Raw genomic sequence first — 20,780 nt, forward strand, 5'->3', positions numbered from 1 at the left:
TTCCACACTTTTTCTTCGGCTGATGTTGAAGTTCTCAACCGTCTCGAACATGAAGTTCTTCGTCGTTGTTGCCGCCCTTGTGGCGACCGCTGCAGGTACGTTCTTTAACTACGGCCATTCTCTTTCTCGTAAATCTTCAAGTAGAACTGTAAACGTCTTTAAGTGGTACTTGATACACACTTGAGAAGGAGAAATTTGTCACGGAGACCTTAATTTTGATGGATATTCAGTTCAGTTCAGTTCAGTTCAGACGCAGGCCAGTTCTTCAAATACCTGCCATACTCCAGACACCCTCTTATACTCGTAAATCTTTAAGTAGAACTGTAATCGTCTTTAAGTGGTACTTGATACACACTTGAAAAGAAATTGTGTCACAGAGAATAGTACTCTTCAAGTTGATGGATTTTTAGTTCAGTTCAGACCCAGGCCAGTTCTTAAACTGCCGCCCTTCTTATTCTCGTAAATCTTCAAGTAGAACTGTAAGCATCTTTAAGTGGTACTTGATACACACTTGAGAAGGAGAAATTGTGTCACGGAGACTTAATGTTGATGGATTTTCAGTTCAGTTCAGATGCAGGCCAGTTCTTAAGCTGCCACCCTTCTCTTTCTCGTAAATCTTCAAGTAGAACTGTAAACGTCTTTAAGTGGTACTTGATACACACTTGAGAAGGAGAAATTGTGTCACGGAGACTTTTAATGTTGAAGGATATTCAGTTCAGTTCAGACGCAGGTCAGTTCTCCAACTACCTCTCATATTCCAAACACCCTCTTATTCTCGTAAATCTTCAAGTAGAACTGTAAGCATCTTTAAGTGGTACTTGATACACACTTGAGAAGGAGAAAATGTGTCACAGAGACTTTTAATGCTGATAAATTTACGTCTTTAGATCCTGATATGTGTACAAACATTTTCTTTTCCTCTCGATCCTTGAGCATTGGGCAAATTCTGTCGAAGTCTCTGTTGACGTTAGAATAAGTTTGGTTTGGGAGAAATTAGGGCCAGGAGACGGCGCAATAATCTTGTTTTCTGGTTAGGAAGGTGTTATGGCCGCCCCTTAACCCCCATTCCTTTTTATCATGCCCCTTCCAGGGTCTGACTGGAAGTGGCAGCAGTATAAGGAGGCTCTTGAGCACGTGGCCGCGGCTGAACAGGGAGCAGCCAGCAGGTGGACACTTCCGGTAGGTACAACTCACACATGGATGGATGGATGGATGGATCTACTGAATGAATCGATGAATGAGTGAATGAATGAGTGAGTGAGTGAGTGAGTGAGTGAGTGGAGGAAGGAAGGAACGAATGAATGAATGAGAGGCTAAGGGAAGTGAAGAAGGAATGAAGGAAGTCGAAAGGAAGGAAGATTAGAAGGAAGAAAGGAAGGAAGGAAGATTGGAAGGAAGATAGGAAGGAAGAAAGGAAGGAAGATAGGAAGGAAGAAAGGAAGGAAGATAGGAAGGAAGATAGGAAGGAAGAAGCTTGCTATACAGTCAATACTTTTAGTACAATGACATTTTTACCTCTATGAAAACGTGATGTATTCTGTTCTGATTACCCAACAGGCTGTGGGCTTCAGCGGCTTCGGCTGCCCCGTGCAATACTCCTCCACTACACCCACTTCCGGTAGGTTCAAACTCAACTTAAAGTCCAAACTGTTCTAGTAGTAGTAGTATATACAAGCCATCGGTCTACACCTTCTGCAAGCTTTTAGAGTACATAAAATAAAATCTACTGCATAAGTGTTGAACCACTGGATGCTGTTACTATCGTACTAAAAATGTAAAGGTAAACGTTGGACAGATACCTGTGGATGAGATCGTGTTCTCACGTTGCCTTGTCTCTTCCCCAGTTCACCAGCTCCGTCCCTCTGACATCGACGTGGTTGCCGCCCTGGGAGACTCCATCACCGTAAGTACGATCTGTCTGTCTCTCATCGTCATCATAATCATCGATGACGTTCGGACAAGCTCCTTTCTGTGTAAAAAACAATGCTCAATTTAGAGAAACTTTTTTTATTCCATGACATTTGTTCAGGCGGCGAACGGTGCTCTGGCCTCCAACGTGCTGGAAGTTCTGACGGAGTACCGAGGCGCTTCATGGAGGTGAGCTGGGTCTTTGTGCAGTTCCATGATCGTTGTAAACGTTTCTAAATCCTCCGCACACTTTGTGTCCTGTGGATAGTTTGCCGCCTCTTTCATTACATCTGAAAAAGATACATAATCGATTTTCACAACAATAATGGCAATGGCAAAACTGTACTTACTACTAGAGAATGTCTAACATGTTTATGGGCATTGGGACTGACTGCGGAATGTCGAAACAAACGTCTTTAATTTTCTTCCTTCTTCCTCTTTCTGTAGCATCGGCGGAGATGGCTCCCTGGAAAGCACAGTCACTCTTGCAAGTAAGGAACTTCCCGTTTTATTACAAACGCTTGCCTACCATGAATGACCATAACACCCTGTGACGCCTGCTAGGACTAAACTCAAGAACGTATTATCAGGAAAGTTCACCTATGTTGGTAGTTACAAGCTTAAAGGTAAATGGAAATGTTCTCAGAGCTTTAGACCAGTAACTGTGGTCTTCTTTAGTGGAGTGACCCAGTGAGACTTGTCACGTGGCTTCTCTAAATTGTAACGTCAAAACTGGGTCAAAGGTATCTGGTAGACGATGTCGGCCCCCGTCGCGGTTGAGTGATGGGTGATGGGCCCTGATGTACATGTAAATAGCCTCTTTCGCCCCTTTCAGGAAATAGCCTCAATGATATATTGGGATGGGCTATTGTCACACCTTTCTCCTTACAGTTATGCTTCGTTGATAACTCTACTTCTTCACACTTCTCAGATATCATCAAGAAGTTCAACCCTAACGTGAAGGGGTTCTCCATGGGGACCGGGGATGTCTTCAGTATCGGCTCCAAGTTCAACGTCGCCTTCCCCGGCAAGGAGGCCATGTGAGTACACGTCAGAACTCTACTGTACCTGGTATCCAGTCTATCGCGGTTGGGTCGGGTTTTCGTCGGGGCTGCTGAGGCTCTTCTCCGCCTGCCTGAGCTAGGTTCTCCCGGTAGATTTTTCACGGTAGTTTGATGAGGCCCACCACGAATATCGTGGTGGGGCAAATTAACCCCCGGTGTGCCTATCTATATTAGCGTAACACTCCTACCGGGAAGCCTGTTGTACTGGGCGGGGGAAAACTATTAGAGCCCCGAAGACAAAGCCTGCTCCAACCACGATAGACTGGACACCTGTTTAAACTCTACTGAACCTGGTAAGCTCGCAGCGTGCGTAGTTAAGTGGTTAGCGACCCTGCCTCTGGACCAAGAGGTTGGGTGGTCGAATCCAAGCTGTTGTCGCTCACCCGACATGCTGTCGCTCACCCCAGTATCTGAATGGCTGTAAACAGCAAGAAATGATTTCATGAATCTTTCTTTGGAAACGCTTTACCAAGTGTCAATCCATGTCCCATGTTGTTGTTTTGTTTCTCCTTTAGTGACATGCCAGGCCAGGCTGACGACTTGATCACTCGTCTGCAAAACTCGGCGGTAAGTTCACCAGTTTGGCCGTTCGAACGTACCCATACCTTTAGATTCGAAGACCATATCTCTAACTATCATTCTATCGACAATGCATTGGGACCTGCAAGGGATTCCAACCCAGAACACGTGCACAACACCATCACTAGGAGATCGACCATCAGTTTGGGATCTGCTAGGGATTCGAACCCAGAACCTTCAGGTCTAGATTCTAAGACAATATCTCTAAGCATCATTCTAGGAGGTGGACTTTAAGTCTGGGACCTGCAAGGGATTCGAACCCAGGACCAATAGATACAAGACAACAGCTCTAGCCGCAATGCCATCACTAGGAAATCAACAACCAGTTTGGGACCTGTTAAGAGATTTGAACCCTGAACCTTTAGATTCTAAGACAATATTTCAAACCACTATTCTAGGATGTCGACACAAGGCCATCACTGAAAGATCGACTACTAGTTTGGGATCTGAACCCGGTACCTTTAGATTCTAAGACAATATTTCTAACCACTATTCTAGGATGTCGACTATGAGAACGACTGGAAGGTGATCACCCTGTTCATCGGCGGGAACGACCTGTGTGCGTACTGCGACGACAAGAACCTCAGGAGCCCCGCTAACTACCAGGGCTACATCCGGCAGGCACTGGACAAGCTGCACGCTCAGGTCAGGCTGATCTCGTATGTCTAAATACAATTACAAGGTAGTTCCATAGCGATTTTTTGCGCAGTTTGTCGAGGAAAAACTACATGTGTCTAGGGCACCCTAACAACGTCTTGAAGTTATCATAGTAAAAAGTTGAACTTTATTCCAACACAGATGAACTTTCATGATGTTTTGAAGTTGTGTCTCCGTGAAACATGTGAAAATACACTGCTAGTAGTTCAATATTTTACTCTTGAAATGACTTCTGCTACCTTCCTTAGGGACAATAATGGTTGGGTCTACTCCCCACTATACTATTAAAAGTATTCAGTATTCAGTGAAATGCATGAAGTAAAAACGAAATTTGCGTGAACATTTGCATGCTGTACACAATCTCTCTCCCTCCTAGCCCCTGAACAATGGAAGGGCTGCTAGAAGTGTGGCCTAGTCAATGTTTCAGTGTTGACCTTGCCCTTGCCCCCGTCCCCAGGTCCCCCGTGCGTACGTGAACTTGGTGAACATGCTGGACATCGCCGAGCTGAACAAGGGTCAGCTTACCTTCACCTGCCGCCTGCTGTCCGCGTGAGTGTGGCCTTTACACTTTTTTATGAGCACACTAAACAAAACTATAGAAATAGAAGAACACAACGAACAATATTTAAAATGATCATCATCTAACTGTTAGGTACCTCCTGTCACGTTAAAAAAAATCAATATTTTGTTTCTAATGTATCATTATATACGATTGTATAGTTTTATTTGTAATGTTGTACTGTGAACGGTTAATAGTAAATATTTGTTTTCAAGTCCGAGTTGAGAGAGTTAATAGAATTAAAGTACCTTTTTGTGTAGTAAAAGAACAAAAAGGATGGCTCCAGCATTTGTAAGGCTATGTAGCACGCCTGTCATTTCTACTGGAAGAGTTCGGTTCCAAAGCGGCGGTGTAGGTAAATTGCCTAACCTCTACCAGGCTTCGGGAAGTGGTTGGAAAGAGTAGAAATTGACCAAATAGACAGATAACATTACCAGGGGAATTGGTCCGCGCTTAGAGTACAGTTTATCGCTCCAGAAGCCTGTCCGGGGTCGTGGTAGAGGCTATATTTTATCTACTTCGGCGGCACTACGGCCCCCATGTGGGGTCCTGTCCTTGGTGCTGAACGCCGTCACCCAGAACGTTGCGTGCCTGTCTAGTTCTATGTCAGACGACTGGGCTAGGGTTAGGATCAGGCACGGTTCTGGATAGTCCTCGCGTATCAATGAACATAGATTTGCCCAAGGCACGGTGCTGTATTCTTGCGGACTATTCAGAACCGTGCCTGAGCTGAGCATGGTTGAAACAGCTCGTTTAGCTGCCGCAAGGGCCTAGTAGTGGATAGAGTGCTCACCGTGCATGCGATAGTTCGTCGTGCACATACTGCTCGCGTTGGCCCTCTTTTCACTAGACAGCGATCAATTGGCAACCAAACATGGATTTGTCTGAAACCTTGGTTTGATCATTTGAATCTAACGATATTCTGTTTTTGCTGTGCAGGTTCCTGTGCAACTGTGTGACGTACGCCGACAACACCGCCCTGAATGAGATCCGGAATGTCAACCTGCAGTACCAGGTGAGGATAATGCTGTATATACCTAAACCCACGTTCAGGTCCAGTTCCGGATTCAAGTCCAGAGGTTTAGGTTCAGGTATCCTTAGGTTTAGGTTTAGGACATGTAAGTCCGGACCTAAACACAGGGCATATACAAAATATGGAAGGGGCTTCTCAGTTAACATTTCCCAATGGAAAATGGAGCATCTTCAACTTTTTACCGCAAAATTTTGTAGCGAGCACTGCACCACCAGGGCAATGTTTTCTTCATTTTGCAGCGCAAATTTTTGACAATTGAAGATTTCAGGTGGTTTATAACAAAAAAGGGGAATGAGACATGATTATTTGGTAAGTCTGGAACTAGTTCCAGACGTTAATTTTTTTTTTTTTTTACTTGAACCTAAATAAGTCCGTAACTAGTTATGTACAGCGAACGGGTAACACTGGCACTAGGTGCGGATGCATGCTAGTTTTAAACAGTGGAGTTTGCAAACAGAAAGCTGAATCTGAACCGTAGCCTTGGTAGTAAAGTACCCATGGCGGAATAGCTTCGCGTTAGGATCAGGTACTAGACTTATCCTATAAACTAGCTACTTTTTGTCAGTGACTGAAACGTCTGACAGTTTTTAAAATCACATCCAGTTGCTTGAGTAACAATTTCCTTGTGTATTGCATTACCTGGACGTCTAACCTTTATCGACGTGTAAGTTCCGCTTGTCTATTCACTGACAGAACTCCCTGATCGAGCTGGTGGGCTCCGGCCGGTATGACACCCGGGATGACTTCACTGTCGTGCTGCAGCCGTTCTTCGAGGACACGCCCATCCCACTCAGCTCCAGCGGGGTAACGTTATAAAATTATATTTACAGAAGGACAATATATTGTTTTTGCTCTGTTTCCTCTTCTTCGTTAGCCTGAGTGTCAGTCTTGTTAGCTTTCGTCCGCTCCTTGGGGACAAGGCTGACCCTCAGGCTACTTCTTCGTCTTCTTCCTTCTGCAAACCAATAAGGTTAATGACCTGAACCAGACGTCTGTCACCATGGTAACTGGGGTTGGGTTACATCATGTTGCAATTTTATAGAAGGAGAGATTTATACTCCTGTCAGACCATGCATATAATGAATGTGTTTGAATAAGAATATCATTAGTGCAGACCATATGGGAAGGTAAACATTATTTTGCTTTGCAAATGTTACCTTTCTAGTTTTTTTTAAATAATTTCAAACATATGCATACTTGTACATGGGCAGCGAAAGACACGACGTGCCTTCCCTGAATTTCGTAATATTTGTGTGTGTTTATGTATGTTAATTTTGTGTGTATGTGTTTGTGTGTGTTCACGTGTGCATCCTTGCCATACATCCAAATAAATAATCGTTGTTATTTTCATCCAAATTAAAGCAGTATAGGCAAGGGTTCGAAGTCTGCAGAGCAGCAAAAATTAAAATAATTTTTTCTTGCTGGTGATTTCAGACCGGAGAGGCTGACCTGAGTTACTTCGCTCCTGACTGTTTCCACTTCAGCGGGAAGGCTCACGCCGAGGCTGCCGAGGCGCTGTGGATGAACATGGTGACAGCCTTCTTCTCTAAACTAGTGATACACTAATCATGAAAATTAACTGCACAAAAAAAACCAAGGATGTTCCTTTTAATTTCAGGTAGTACTTAGCCATTTAGTTACAGTGCACGTTTATTAGTGAACTTTATGATAGCACCTTAACGAGTGTAAGACTAGATACAACGGTTTAAGTATAGCCTGTCGCAGGCTTCAAAAGCCACTGGAAACAGTAGAAACTGGTCAAACAGGTAACATGCCAGAGGAGTTGGTCCGCTAAATTTAAAGGAGTACAGCTTGCCGTCCCGAAGGAAAGAAATTTTGTACTCCTTCAGGAGCAACACCCTGGCATGGTATATGTCTATTTGACCAATTTCTACTCTTTCTAGCCGCTTGAATTTTAGTCTAGAATAAAGGCTAGTTGAAGAACAACCCCTTACAGTAATGACTTGTTTTTTTTCTAAGCTGGCATTAGGTACTTCGGTTAGCAGTTTTTGTTAGTAAGTCCGTGTTTGTGACGTGTGTTTGTGTGCAACTTTTCCTCAGCTGGAGGGCGAGGGACAGAAGTCCAAGAGCTGGCGTCTGGGCAGGGATGTGAGCTGTCCTTCCTCTGTAAGTGGGGCTAAGCTTCTGATTCTGTTTACCGAAGGAAAACATATTGTTTTTGCTTCGTTTCCTCTTCTTCTTCTTCTGTTCCAAACATTGACCTCTGACCTGGCCAATGACCTGATTCGTTGACGTCTCTCACCATGGTAGCTGGTGGTGGGTTACATACAATGTTGCAATTTTATAGTAGGAGGGATTTATACTCCTGAATGAAAGAATGTGCAATAAACTTCATTCAATTTGCTACAGCGTTTCTAGCCTCATAGCCCCGGCTTTAAGAGTCGGGCTTTTTTAGGGGGATATTAGGGGGCATTTTCATTTTGTGTGTGTGTGTGTGGGGGGGGGGCATATATAGTATCATCTGTTCAGAACACAATAATCTTTTTTTCACTCGATCATCATCTCCTCTTTCTTGTCCCTACGTACAGACCCACCCTTACCTGAGGACCAGGCTGAACTAAGTTCTGCACAGGGCAGCAGTGTTACCGTTGCCATGCCAACGAAGAAAGGAAGAAGAGTCAATCTTCAGTTTGCAACCAATCAACCTCAAATTCAGCACAACTTAACATGCTTAGTGTTGAACAGTTGAACCAAATAAATCTCACCTTACTATCTAACTTTGTGTTTTGTCCAATGTTTTCTTTTGAATAATTGTGTAACGTTTTTCTGTGAAGATTTCATGGGTCACCTCTATGCAGCGCCCTCTATTGGTTAAGTTTACTACTGCACTTAGCGATAAAAACCTGATAATTATCCTTTAATAAAATATCCGTATTCTTTTACGACTGTTGTAATCTTTAGCAATAAACCAAATCGTTTTCTTACAAGTAAACACATTGATGCGATTGGAGGTTAGGACATTCTACGTGTTATGGCTTTAGGCACCAGAAACAATAAACGTCGATTGAGGCAAGAAAACTGCCCCAAAATGTGTTTTGTTACTACTACTGTGAAGTAAAACAATCACGTATTAACACTTTTCAGATCATTTTTGTGGTTTGTTGACAAGCAAGGGTCAACATGTGCGCTGTTATAATCGTGGCAATACTGGATTTGGCGCGAAAGCGATCTTTGTATTCTGATTGGTTCACCCGTTCAAGCTGAGGAGTTTCGCTGTCCAATCAGATTATGGGATCTGAAGTGCTTCCTGGCTATATGGAGGCTATGTTGGGTGATATTCAGTATACCTTTCTTTCAAAGAAATGCTTAAGGGACCGTAAAACGTTTTAACACAAGTGAAAACGTGTCAAAACTACAAGAATCAATTCAAAGCAATACCATATTGTCTTTCTTTTGGAAATAACTATGAGAGTAGTAGCGCTTGACTCGAAATAAGGTGTACGTCAATCCTCCAACAAGAGCCTTCATAAAGGGAGAGTTCAAAAGAGTTCAGTGCAGCCTGGCCCACGGTCGACTTCTCACGTCTTGCGTGGTTCCTGCTAAGATTTCTCCAAGTTGGGCGGCCTCCTTGTCTTCAAGTCCAAGGTAGGATCACTCCTTAGCTAGCTGCGTGACAAGACGCTGCGTGGTTCCTCCCAAATTTTGAGTATCGCTAATTTTGAGCGGTCGGACGGTGCTAGTAGAAGTCACCCCGCTGAGCTGAGCACTGCCGAGGGTTTCAGCATAGCGAAGACTTTAGCATGTGTGTACGTACGGAAGCGCTGCCCGTAGTGTAAAATACCTTACGGCTCGCTAAAATGCTTCTGTTTTTGATCCCCTTTACGGGTCAAACTAATCTACACTGGGAAAGCGCAGTGTAACGTTGTATGGTAAGCTCCCATGTGATTTAAATGTAAAATTCTATCGCTGTCCATTTCAAAAACAAAACGAATTCTTATTTCTAGGGGAGTCCTAAAATTTAAAAACACGAAGGGGTCTTCCATAAGACGGCTGTGGAACAATCCCCATATGTGATATTTTGTCTTCCCGATTGACTTTTTATTATACCACGCTAAGTCTTTTTTATTAATAGTCATTGTAAGATTCTTATTGTAATGTAAGAGAGTGTCCCCCATAATTGTGTGCAATGGTCAGCCCCTGGGATGATCCATAAATATACTTTTACGGTGGGAGCGACAGCATTTGAAAAGTTGTACTCCAAAGTAGTAAGTGTAGCAATACTATTAGGCAAATGTGTGTGGTCCAAAATTGACCTGTATATCCTTTAACCTACACAGTATATTTTGGAAAAACAATGTTTTTTGGCTGCCCACAACCAAAGCGCGACAGCCAGAAAACGTTACAATTTTTAATCCCTACATCTGCTTGGAGATAATGGATTGCGCACCGACAACATTCATGTAGTCTCTATCAGACATCACTGCAGACTTAAAAAGTAGACATTGGCTAGCCTATTTCACAGACTTCATGGGGCAGTTGCTTTTATTTTTTTGTGGAGAGCGCTGTGAGTGATTCGCGATACTTTTTCACACGGGCTAGGGTTCTCTAATGCGGCAGAGGGAATTTTGCGTCTTCTAGCTCAGGCAATCCAGCTCTCTCTGTGAATACAGCTCTTGGCCTGAGCCACAGATTCAAAGCCTTCGCCCTGAAAACAAAATGCTAGCTAGTAGCCTATAGAAATGCTTCCCTGCTAGAAGTCTGCACAGGAAGCTAGAAATTAGCAAAAAATAGGAGGAATATATATGAATATGTCAGGGGTCTCCCCAGAAATTCCTAGGGGAGAGGTGCTCCCTAATCAGTTGATGAAAAATCAGTGAATTTTCATGAAAATACTAAGGGAAAACCCTGAATTTGAACATTTTGGGAGAGGTGAGGCTAGGATTTTGGGGAGAGGGGGAGCACCCTTGCTTCATTGCTTGGGGAGAGCCCTAATATGTGCTCCTTGGCTGTCCAAATTCTTTATATTTTGGACAATTTCATCTATCTTTTTCAGTCTGGTTGAAGACAAGCCCTGTCATATGACAGTTCCCTGTACTGTAGCTTGTTTGCCTGGCCTTGGTAGTGCACTGGTGTGACCAGACCCTTTTAAGGGATATCCCACTACAGGGTAAACATCACAACGTACTGTTACCCCCTCGCTCATCTTACACACTGTTTTAGTATGAGGTTTACAGAAGATTAGCTGCCCAAACCTAAAGGGGGGAATACTGTACATAAAACGAGGTGTGAAGACTGATATACGGTTGTTGTATATATATACACACAGCCAGGGAATAGGCTTTATAAAGGATTTGAGGTTATTAGAATCGCTGATAGCATGTGTTTTTTTGGCAGGGGTATCACTGGTGGCTTAGGAATTGACCGGCTTGTGAGAATGTTTGAGTAGGGCTGCAACATTCTTTCAGTAGCTTCTTGGTGCTGATAGTCACGAGATATAACATTACACAGCTACTGCAAGGTTGGGTATACTATCAGTATAACAGTCAAGTTTTGTGGGGTGACAAAATGCTTTTTTAAATGAAATTTGCTAACAGCAGCTTTGAACACTGCTACATTTAAAAAATGACTGTCTTAGTGTGCATACCTTATGGATTACCGATGCTGCGTACTATATTCCACCTTTTTTTAATGTTTTTGAACTTCTGGATACTACATGTACTACTAGTATATTTTTGTACCTAGAATGCCCATTGACACTTATACTTACACTTATGCAAGTCCTGGTGTCCCTGGCCTTGAGTAAAAAATGTGACAAAAATGATCAAAAGAGAATATTTCATGTCATTTTTGTAGTCTCTATAATAAATTGAAGTCCTTGGTTGTACTGGGCATTCTCCGTAGTGTTGTAGTTTTCATGGTTCAGTCCCTGCACTTTGTAAAACTGTTGTGTCCCCTCATGGCAGGTTGTGAAGACATCACTTAGTAGTCTTAGATTGTTTGTATGTGATGACAGGTGCAGAAACCTGATACCTCAAGATGCCTTCCTCTTTTCTTTCTTTTTCTTTCCTTTTCTTTCAAGAAATGAAAACCGTAAATCAAGCTGGTTTCTTCCAGTACCATTTTAGTTGCTTTTAGTTGAAGGATATATTAAAACTATTAATACAAAGTTACAAACACTTGTCAACTACATTGTATTGTATTTGGCCTTTACTATTACTAGTATTAGGCTGTTGTCAAAGATAGGACTAAAGCCATTCAGGGTTTTGTATCTGTCATAGTATGACCGTGAGATCACTTGAAAAATTGAAGTCTTCTTTCTCCTCAGTTTTGTAGACATCATTTAATAGCCCCAGACTGTTGATAGTCTGTTTTACACAATAGCCAAGGGGGAACATGATACGGTGAGAACTTCAACTGACACAGTTATATACAACTCTTTTTTCTTTATCTCAAGGAGCCTGGTCCTTTGAGGTGTCATCTCAAGAAAGCCCTGGCTCTTCTGTGTCTTGTCAGAATGTCTTAGATCTTCAATCTGATCATTCGACACCCTGGGAAGATCCCACTCCATTCACGGGTGTTTACGCACTCCTTGTGGAAAAAAAGGCGGCGCGATTTGTTCGTGTCGTGGGTTCTTTGTTTTTGCTAATGTTGTGTTGTTGTGTGAGTGAGTCTCTGTGTAACCCATTCCTACAAGGCCCAGTGGTGTGGCCCTAATCTTCAAGCAACTGTCCATCTTCCCCATTGATGCTGGGTGATCCAGTGTCATCTGGATCAGGGTTGGATTATCAGTTGGATCAGGTGGATTATCCCACCCCACAGGGTGAAGATGTCTGGACCTGATAGTCCACATGACTGCTGACACACAGAAAAGTTTTTGGAACAAACCAAACAGGATTCAGGGGAGGGAGTGAGCAGCCTGGGAGCCATCCGTTTTTGTACCATAAAAGAGCGAGGGGGGCTGCATGCCCTTTTCAGTATAGCGTAATCGGCTGTTTTAATTCTACGTAGAGCGTAGACGGACTGCTCTAGTTCAGCGTAGAGCGTAATTGGCACATTTTTTGTAGAGCGTAATGTGCTGTTTCGATTCCATGTAATAGTGCAAAGTAGCTACCCAGAATTTATTGTAAAAACACAATGGGAAGGCATCCTTAATTCAGCGTAATACTTAGCCAGCTCTCAAAATTTAGCGTAGAGCACCTCCCCCCGCCATGCAGGCCCTTTCAACGTAGAGCGTAATTGGCGCATTTTGCGTAGGGTGTATTCGCCGCTTTAATTCCACGTAATGCGTTGAAACACAACTTAACGTAAAGCGTAATTGAGAGTTTTCCCGAATTCAGTGTAATGCGTAGCCAGCTTTCAAAATTTAGCGTAGAGCGTTGCTGGGACCCCCCATGCAGGCCCCCTTTTCTCTGCAGTTGTTTTTCTCAATACATTTTTTGATTAATCTATAATTGTATGTATGTAATCTTAATAGTTTAGAACTCACAGGCAGTGGCTATTCTATCTGCCAAGGCAGACAAAACTCCCTGTTCGAAACCAGACAGAAATTAGAATCATGTTGCCCTTTACAATTACTCTCCTGTAGGGGTTAGACATTTGCTCTTCATCACATTTTCTGCCCTGTGGCTTTTACAAAATGCCAGCAATCAGAGCTTCAGGGCAGGCATGATTACTAGTGTAATTGGCCACGAAGATATATCAGTGTACTCTGGCAGTTAGGCAGTTTGAACTGATCAATTTAAAGTAAGTTGGGCGATGAAATCATTTGCTCATACATATAGTAGAATACTTGAGTTTGAATTTTTTTTAGATTGCTAATAAGAGGGGGCCCGCAAGCCCTTTTCCGTAGAGCGTAATCGGCCGTTTTAATCCTACGTATAGCGTAGATGGACCGCTCTAATATTTTTGCGTACAGCGTATTTGGCGTTTTAATTCTACGTAATGCATTGTAGCCACTTGGAATTTATCGTAAAGCGTAATTGAGAGGTTTCCGAATTCAGCGTAGAGCATTGTCGGGACCCCCCCTTGCAGGCCCTCATAAGAGCACTATTTTTTTCAGTAAAATATATTTAGCAATATCATTGAACATTGTATACAAGTCAAGAAACTGGCATTCTTCTTTTTTTTTAGCTAGAAGCACTTGAGATATTTGACAAAAGACAGTCCCACTCTGAGCTATTTAAAGTCCACAGTCTCCTAGATCCTTATCTCAGCTTGTGACCAATAATACAGCACATGGCCCTGAAAGAATCCTCCATAATATGCACTCAAGCGAAATCCTTGCTGTACCCTCTGAACTTTGGATCTAGTACTGTAGTTCACGTTGCCTTCACGGTAACAAAATTTCATGATTTTGAAGAAACTTTGTGTTCGGTGGACTTCTTCACAGAACATAAAATTTTAACGGTGACAGCAAGTGCAGAAAATGGCAAAAAGGCAAAAGATTTGATATCGGTAATGAAAGTTCACAGTGAAAATAGTAGAGTGAAAAAATCAGGAATTACAGTAATAGGGAAGAAAAAGGTCTACCACTTACTGGTCTTTTGTAAACTCCCTCTATTTTGTTAACGCGTACATTTGATACATAGCCTGGGGTGAATTCTTGTATAATATGCCTCTAACAGATCCCTTACTCACCCCTTTTTTACCTTAAACTTTAGTACAAAAAGAACTGGTCTTTTGAAAACCCCTCCCCCAATCCCATCTAATTGCGTTAAATTGTTTGCTCTCTTTTCTAGCCCATTACGTGGGGAGTATTTTCAATGAAGTGATCAGCACATGACAAGTGGCTTTTTTGTGCCCTCGACTGTGATAACAACTTTGCTGAAGAGGTTTGAATTGGAGCTGCTTATCATAATACCAGTAGATAGACCTGTCTAGTACAGGTGGGTTTTGTTGTTCGACTTGTTGCCTTATACAAGAGGGCCTGCATGAGGGGGAAGTGATTACAAATTACGAAAAATTTTCATCGCTGATTACGAATTACGTTAAAATGTTAATTCTAATCTAAGGCCACAGCAATTTAATTTGTTGGTTCTCGGATTCGCCTTTTCGTTTTTTTCTGATTTGCAAAAAAAAAAATAATTTGATTCTGGTCCTGAATCAACTGAAAAATGCTCATGTTTTGCCCCCCAACAGTTGAGGAAAGTCCTTTTCTTCCTAGTTGTTACAGTTTTCCCATCTATCATTGCAGTGGTTTGATTAAAAGTTCAAAATTCAAAGTTTAAATTTTAACCCAGTCTTTTGTGTTGACTTCATGGCTCATTTTGTAGCATTTAAGCCTATAATAGGATGCCTAGACCTGTTTTTATTTTTATTTTTTTTCGCCCTGTCGCTTCATATTTTTCCGGAAAAAATCCGAGAACCAACAAATTAAATTGGTGTGGCCTAAGGTATGTACAATGTATCCTTGATTGGTAATTTTTCACATTTGATCTGGCATTCTTGAACAAAGAAATACAGTCACAATGCCCCTATGCTGCATTGAAAATTAGCGTAGGGTGGGAAATTTAGCGTAGGGGGTCAAAATTATAGCGTAGGGGCCCCTATGCTACTTCGCGCTAACTAGAACTCTGTATTATTGTACTACCGGTAGTTAAAACTAGTCGTGATATGACTTTTTTTATTTGCCATATACTAAAGCAAGCTTTCATTCTACTTGCTACTTCAGAAATGAGCATTATTTTCATCTTCCACTGTGTACAAGTTTGAAATGTTATGTTTGGCAATTTTACAGTATCCAGACCCTCTTATTGACTCAAGCTGATGTCTTCCTTCTGTTTGTCTAAAACTGATTGATGTGTATATTCTCATTAACCTGTCAGGGCTAATATAACATGATGTCCAGCTGTCACCTTGGGAGAATCTGTTTGTTGTTTTATTCCACTAGTTTGTTGTTTGTCTGGTCTGGGAGGTAAGATTTTGGTGGATGGGCAGGGAGGTAGACCAGGGCTCGAAATACTGGGTGCATGTGCACCTTAGTGCACCCAAATTTGAAGCTGTGCACCCAATGTTTTTCCTTGGGTGCACCAGTACACCCAAATATTGTAGGTTTGCGTAGTATACAAGTAGTATACAGCATATTCTTTATATCTAAGGTGAAAAAATAATAAAACCATTGTTATAGTACATCTATTCAGAAATGAAACATAATTAGTTTTCCTTGACATTTCTTGTATGGTGCACACAAAAATTTTGGGTGCACCAGTGCACATATTACCCAAAATGAATTTCGAGCTCTGTAGACAGGGTCAACTTGCTCATTTTGCAGCAAGAAATGCTTCTTATCTAGACTGGTGTGGTCACCATCACGTTTCAGAGACACACTTTTGATGCACTCCTGACGTCATCACATTTCCAACTTATGGAGAGTCAGCAAGTGCATCACATATCTGATGGAGGTTGACCAGATGGAACAAAAATTTATGGTCTTCTAGTGTTGGAACAAGCTTGAACTCTATAACTATGGATTTTACCAACACAGATGAGCTTTCATTCAAACTCCCCATGTACTCTAGCTAGTAAACATAGACCAAGGCCACCCTGATAACTATCTAGTTCAAAGTACAAATGACTTTTGGCACTACCGGCACTTCAACATGTCATTCCAGAAATGTTCTACGTTGATAACTGTGTACATAACAGAGTCAATACAGATTAACCCGGCAGGTACACAGGCCATGTGTGTTGGACCCATACTAGCCAGCTCTGTCACAAAAACAAGCTAAATACATGCATGAGAGAATGAATGACTTTATTAATGAACCTACACTAGTACAAAACCTGCTCTTTTAAGACCATATTAGTTCACAAAAGTTTCTGTCAGGTTCTGGATTATTTTACTAGTTCATTTGACTTGTGTATCTATAAACAAGTACATGATTACAAAAAAGTAATGAATAAATAAATGGTTTGTTTATTATTTACATATTTATAAAGGCATTCCAAAGCCACAGAAAGGTAGCTTTTACTTTTAACTGAAAAAATGACATCTGACATTTGGCTTTACTTAAATCATGTTTAGATCGCACATTTCCTCATCCCCCCCCCCCCCCAGCTTCCCACAACTGGATGACAAGCAAATGTATTAACCTTCAGCCAGCTAAGGTAGCTGATTGGCACCAAATTTTTATTGCTTATAGGGCTAGGCAGCAGGAAAAAGGTTAACCATAACACAAGCTGGTGTGTTATGATGATGGTGGTGATGGTGTGTTATGCTGAAGGACTGTTATACCAGCTGATACAGCGATCTTGTTGCCTTCTTTGTTAATTCCTTGTCCCCCATTTTAACTTTCCTGTAGCAATTATTGGAAAACTACCTTCAACTGTTCAATAATATAGACAAGATGATAAATACTGTGCATTGCAACCTCTGATCTTTCATTAAAAATTCATCACAGTCAAAGAGGATCACATGCAATGTCATCCATCTCTGTCTCTGGGGTATTCTGGTCCCACCACATCCTTTTGTAGCCTGACAATGTGTTACCATGGCAACAGGTAACCCATGGCAACAATGATGCAAACTCTTCTTCCTAAAACAACGTTGCACGGTTGTGCACAAGAATCTGTGAAAGGCTGTTTATAGGCGCTACTAACTGATCCGGCCGATGACTCTAGACCTTTTACTTTTAGCCGAATCGTTAGAGCGTCGGCATGTGGACAGGTGCCCGGGTTTGGTCGTGGGTTTGAACCCCGGCCCGGGATCAGGAGTGTTTTTCTGTTTCTACTGCTCGCCCCTGTTTCTGACACAACAATCGAACAGGCAAATAACTCTCACCAGGCAGACAGTTGAGCTGGCTCTATTTTCATATCTACTACAGCCTGCCATGATACTGATAGACTAGACACCACGTCACGCGTCATACTCTACAGGCTACCAATTTTAAAAAAAACTATCAAACTTTTACTGATTCTGTAGAATTTCTGTTATAGTGACTTATACTGGAAGAGTTCACATGAACACAACTCCCACCCCCTAGAAGTTGAGTGGACTAACCCATCCCCACCCCTGTAACACCTGAGTGACCAGTCCACCTCTCAGGTGACAGGGGGGATCAGGTTAACAAATTAGGAGATTAGTTGGAGGGGTGGATAATCCTCCTCATCTCAACACTTAGCAGAGCAGTGCACCTCTCTGGAGGATTGTCCATCAGGGCAAATGGACTAATGCATTTGAAAATTTAAAATGGGACTGTCCACATCAATGGCTTGGGTCTCTGGATAGAAAGCCAGCAATATTTCCATCTCTATACATACACTGATACAGTCAAACCTGTACCAATGACCACCTCTATACAAAGACCACCCTAAGCCAAAGTGACCACTTTTTGGTGGTCTCTGCCCAAAAATGTACATAGTTTCCAAAATGACATCTGGAAGAATACATAGGTCATGCACTGGAAATAGCCATGCAAAGTCTTTGTGCAAATGTTGTCCTTGTACATTGTAATTCATCCTGCACTCTGGGCTTCCTCTTCAATCAGGATTACCAGGGCACTGGTGGCAAGAACTGCAATTTCTTTAAGTGGCTGTGACCCAATTTTTCCTGCCACAGGGCTCATCTCTTAGAAGATTTACTCGGTATGGAAAAGGTTCCTTTTGTAAGTACAGGTCGGTGTCCTAGCAAGCCTGAATTTTTTTTCGTCATGGTTAAATGGAACATCATGTCAAGCAGGGAAGGTGCAACATGCCACTATCCAAGGGGGGGGGGGTCCATTGGTCATTGCTTCTTCAGGGAAAATCTTGAACCTCTAAGAAAATGCCATTTCTTGCATTTTGATGGGCAAATATTGCTGGTGAACTTCAATTTTCAATTGGGTAAGTCACAAATACTGTATTTTTCAAGTTCAGTGATATTTTCTTGTCTGTAGGTCTTGATCATACACCAGCTTCTTCTATGTATAATGAAAGACACATTTGAAACAATTTTTCCTCTCTGTATCTGCTTGGAGATACCGGTAAATGTCCTTGACGTTCTTTTGAAATTATCAAGAAGAAGAAAAAATGCCATTAGAAAGACTAAGAGGTTAACGAAAACACTTAAAGCTTTAGTTGCAGTAAGAAAAAAAAAGGAAAAGAAACTGGGACAATCTATTATTAAACATGGAAGAGCAGAATCCACTCATTGTTCTGAATAATCTATTTTCCTTTTGTCTACCTTGACAGTCAGTGACGTCTCTATTTGCAGGACGTCCCTTCATAGCTAATCGCAGGCCTTGGACAAATTTGCAGAAAGTTTTATGTTTTGGGTTCATCCCCCATTGTGGTTAAATCCTTTTGCAAGTTCAGCTTTTCTATTGGTCGTCATTTCAACTCACCCTCTCCTGGTTGTCTTGGTTACCAGTCGTTAATTGTGAGGAGTTTTTTCACAAGGGGCTTTCAGCCGGACTGTTTTGCGATGGATTATAGATTGACGGATTGAAAAGGCTTTTCGGCTTAACGCCCGTATTAGTGAAGGTCTCTGAATGTCTTTACCCTCCACCAGGCCTTCATTACATGTAGGTGTTACAGCAGAATTTGGAAAAAAAATAGGGTGAACTAGAAAGATAACATTTGCAAAGCAAATGCATAATGTTTACCTTCGATTTTGGTCTGCTCTGTTAATTCTTACTCAAACACATTCATATATATGGTGACAGGAGTCTAAAACCCTCCTGGTATAAAACTGCAACATGGTGTAATCCAACACCAGTTACCGTGGTGACAGACATCTGGTTCAGGTCATTGACCTTATTTGTTTGGAGAAGAAGAAGAAGAGGAAGAAACTAGGCAAAAGCAATATGTTTTCCTTCGGTAAACATAAATATAAAAGTTTTAACTACTGTTGAGATGTTTAACTACTTAGACATAGAATGGACCAGTGCAAATGAAATGTCCAGGTAATACACAAAACAAACATTGCATCTGTTCCAGCCATCAGACATATAGAATTTCTCTGGATTAGGAATAACCAAAAACAAGCCCTAACTTGAGGAAGTGGTATTTTCACACCCCCACATCCTTCAGACAATCCTTCCTGCCTCATCATACCTATGGTATCCTTTCCTAATAAGCTTAAGGTCAGATGGATTAAGATTTTGGAATTACCAACCCGTTGTACCATTTTCCAGGTCAAGGCTGACTGAAAGAGTGGATTGAAAAGCCATGTCAGAAATAAGTGTGATAATCCACAATTGTTCTTGAAAAAAGCTAATAAACATTCTGCTGAAATTTTGTATCGTAAGCCACTTTTAGATTTTGTATATGGTAAGCCACTTTTAGATTTAACGTTTATACAAGAGCAAAGGCAATCCGAGATGGCAGACTTCACCCCCTCTCCCATACTGCTTTGGAACCCTTGGCTTCCAATCTCACAGATACAAATCGCAGCATTCCACATTGTGTATTGGGAATTGTAGGAACACACACACACACACACACACACACACACACACACACACACACACACACACACACACACACACACACACACACACACACACACAAACAATATTTCACTCCCTTAGGATAAAGCACAAAAAAAAGGAATCCAGTGCAGCAGAAACCCCTTCCACACCCTTCCTCTCCTCCTAATCCATGGTGACACTTTCCAGCCACTTACCCTCCTTCAGCAATTGGCTTTTCACACTGGGATGTGTGAAAACTTGGGAGTCAGTTATAGGTAGGGGTAATGAGAGAAGCTATTAATCAAGACTGGAGCCACCCTGCCTGTACACTCTCACTCAATACCCAAAACCTGACACGCTACCTGTTTATGGCTTGGGTGGTTCCCGAGATAGGAAGAGAAAATACAAATGTAGTAGGAAAAGGAGTGTAGTCTCAACTACTAACAATGCTGGCTGAGAAATACATGCAGTGAAATGTACATGTAGCCAAACAGTGCGAAATGGGGGAACAGCAGAATTTGAGAAATTGTTGTCATTGTAATACTTAACATAACGAAAGCGTTGTGTAAATGTCACAGTGCTGGTGGCTCTCTAAACTAGCCATGTACATTTCCTGCACCTCAGGTTCAGTT

The 20,780-nt window shown here is 42.0% G+C and overlaps 2 protein-coding genes across 2 annotated transcripts in view; both read left to right on the top strand.

The window, feature by feature from the left end:
• LOC109476333 (phospholipase B1, membrane-associated-like) lies at nt 1-8,540 on the top strand. Its single transcript, XM_019777256.1, has 15 exons — nt 1-95; nt 1,091-1,179; nt 1,558-1,618; nt 1,845-1,903; nt 2,030-2,097; nt 2,356-2,399; nt 2,840-2,948; nt 3,488-3,539; nt 4,050-4,196; nt 4,666-4,757; nt 5,707-5,782; nt 6,494-6,604; nt 7,235-7,330; nt 7,862-7,927; nt 8,350-8,540. Exons 1-15 carry the CDS (start codon nt 23-25, stop codon nt 8,380-8,382), a joined length of 1,176 nt encoding a protein of 391 aa, XP_019632815.1. The 5' UTR covers nt 1-22; the 3' UTR covers nt 8,383-8,540.
• Nucleotides 8,541-9,304: 764 nt separating this feature from the next.
• The window catches only part of LOC109476383 (extracellular sulfatase Sulf-2-like), a 100,768-nt gene continuing 89,292 nt past the window's right edge, over nt 9,305-20,780 (top strand). Inside the window, exon 1 of the mRNA XM_019777318.1 lies at nt 9,305-9,406. The gene's annotated coding sequence lies outside the window, so the exon portion shown is untranslated. The remainder of the gene's footprint in view (nt 9,407-20,780) is intronic.

The sequence above is a fragment of the Branchiostoma belcheri genome, unplaced genomic scaffold (genome assembly GCF_001625305.1).
Source record: "Branchiostoma belcheri isolate BF01 breed outbred unplaced genomic scaffold, Haploidv18h27 scaffold37, whole genome shotgun sequence".
In the NCBI taxonomy this organism is placed as follows: Eukaryota; Metazoa; Chordata; class Leptocardii; order Amphioxiformes; family Branchiostomatidae; genus Branchiostoma; species Branchiostoma belcheri.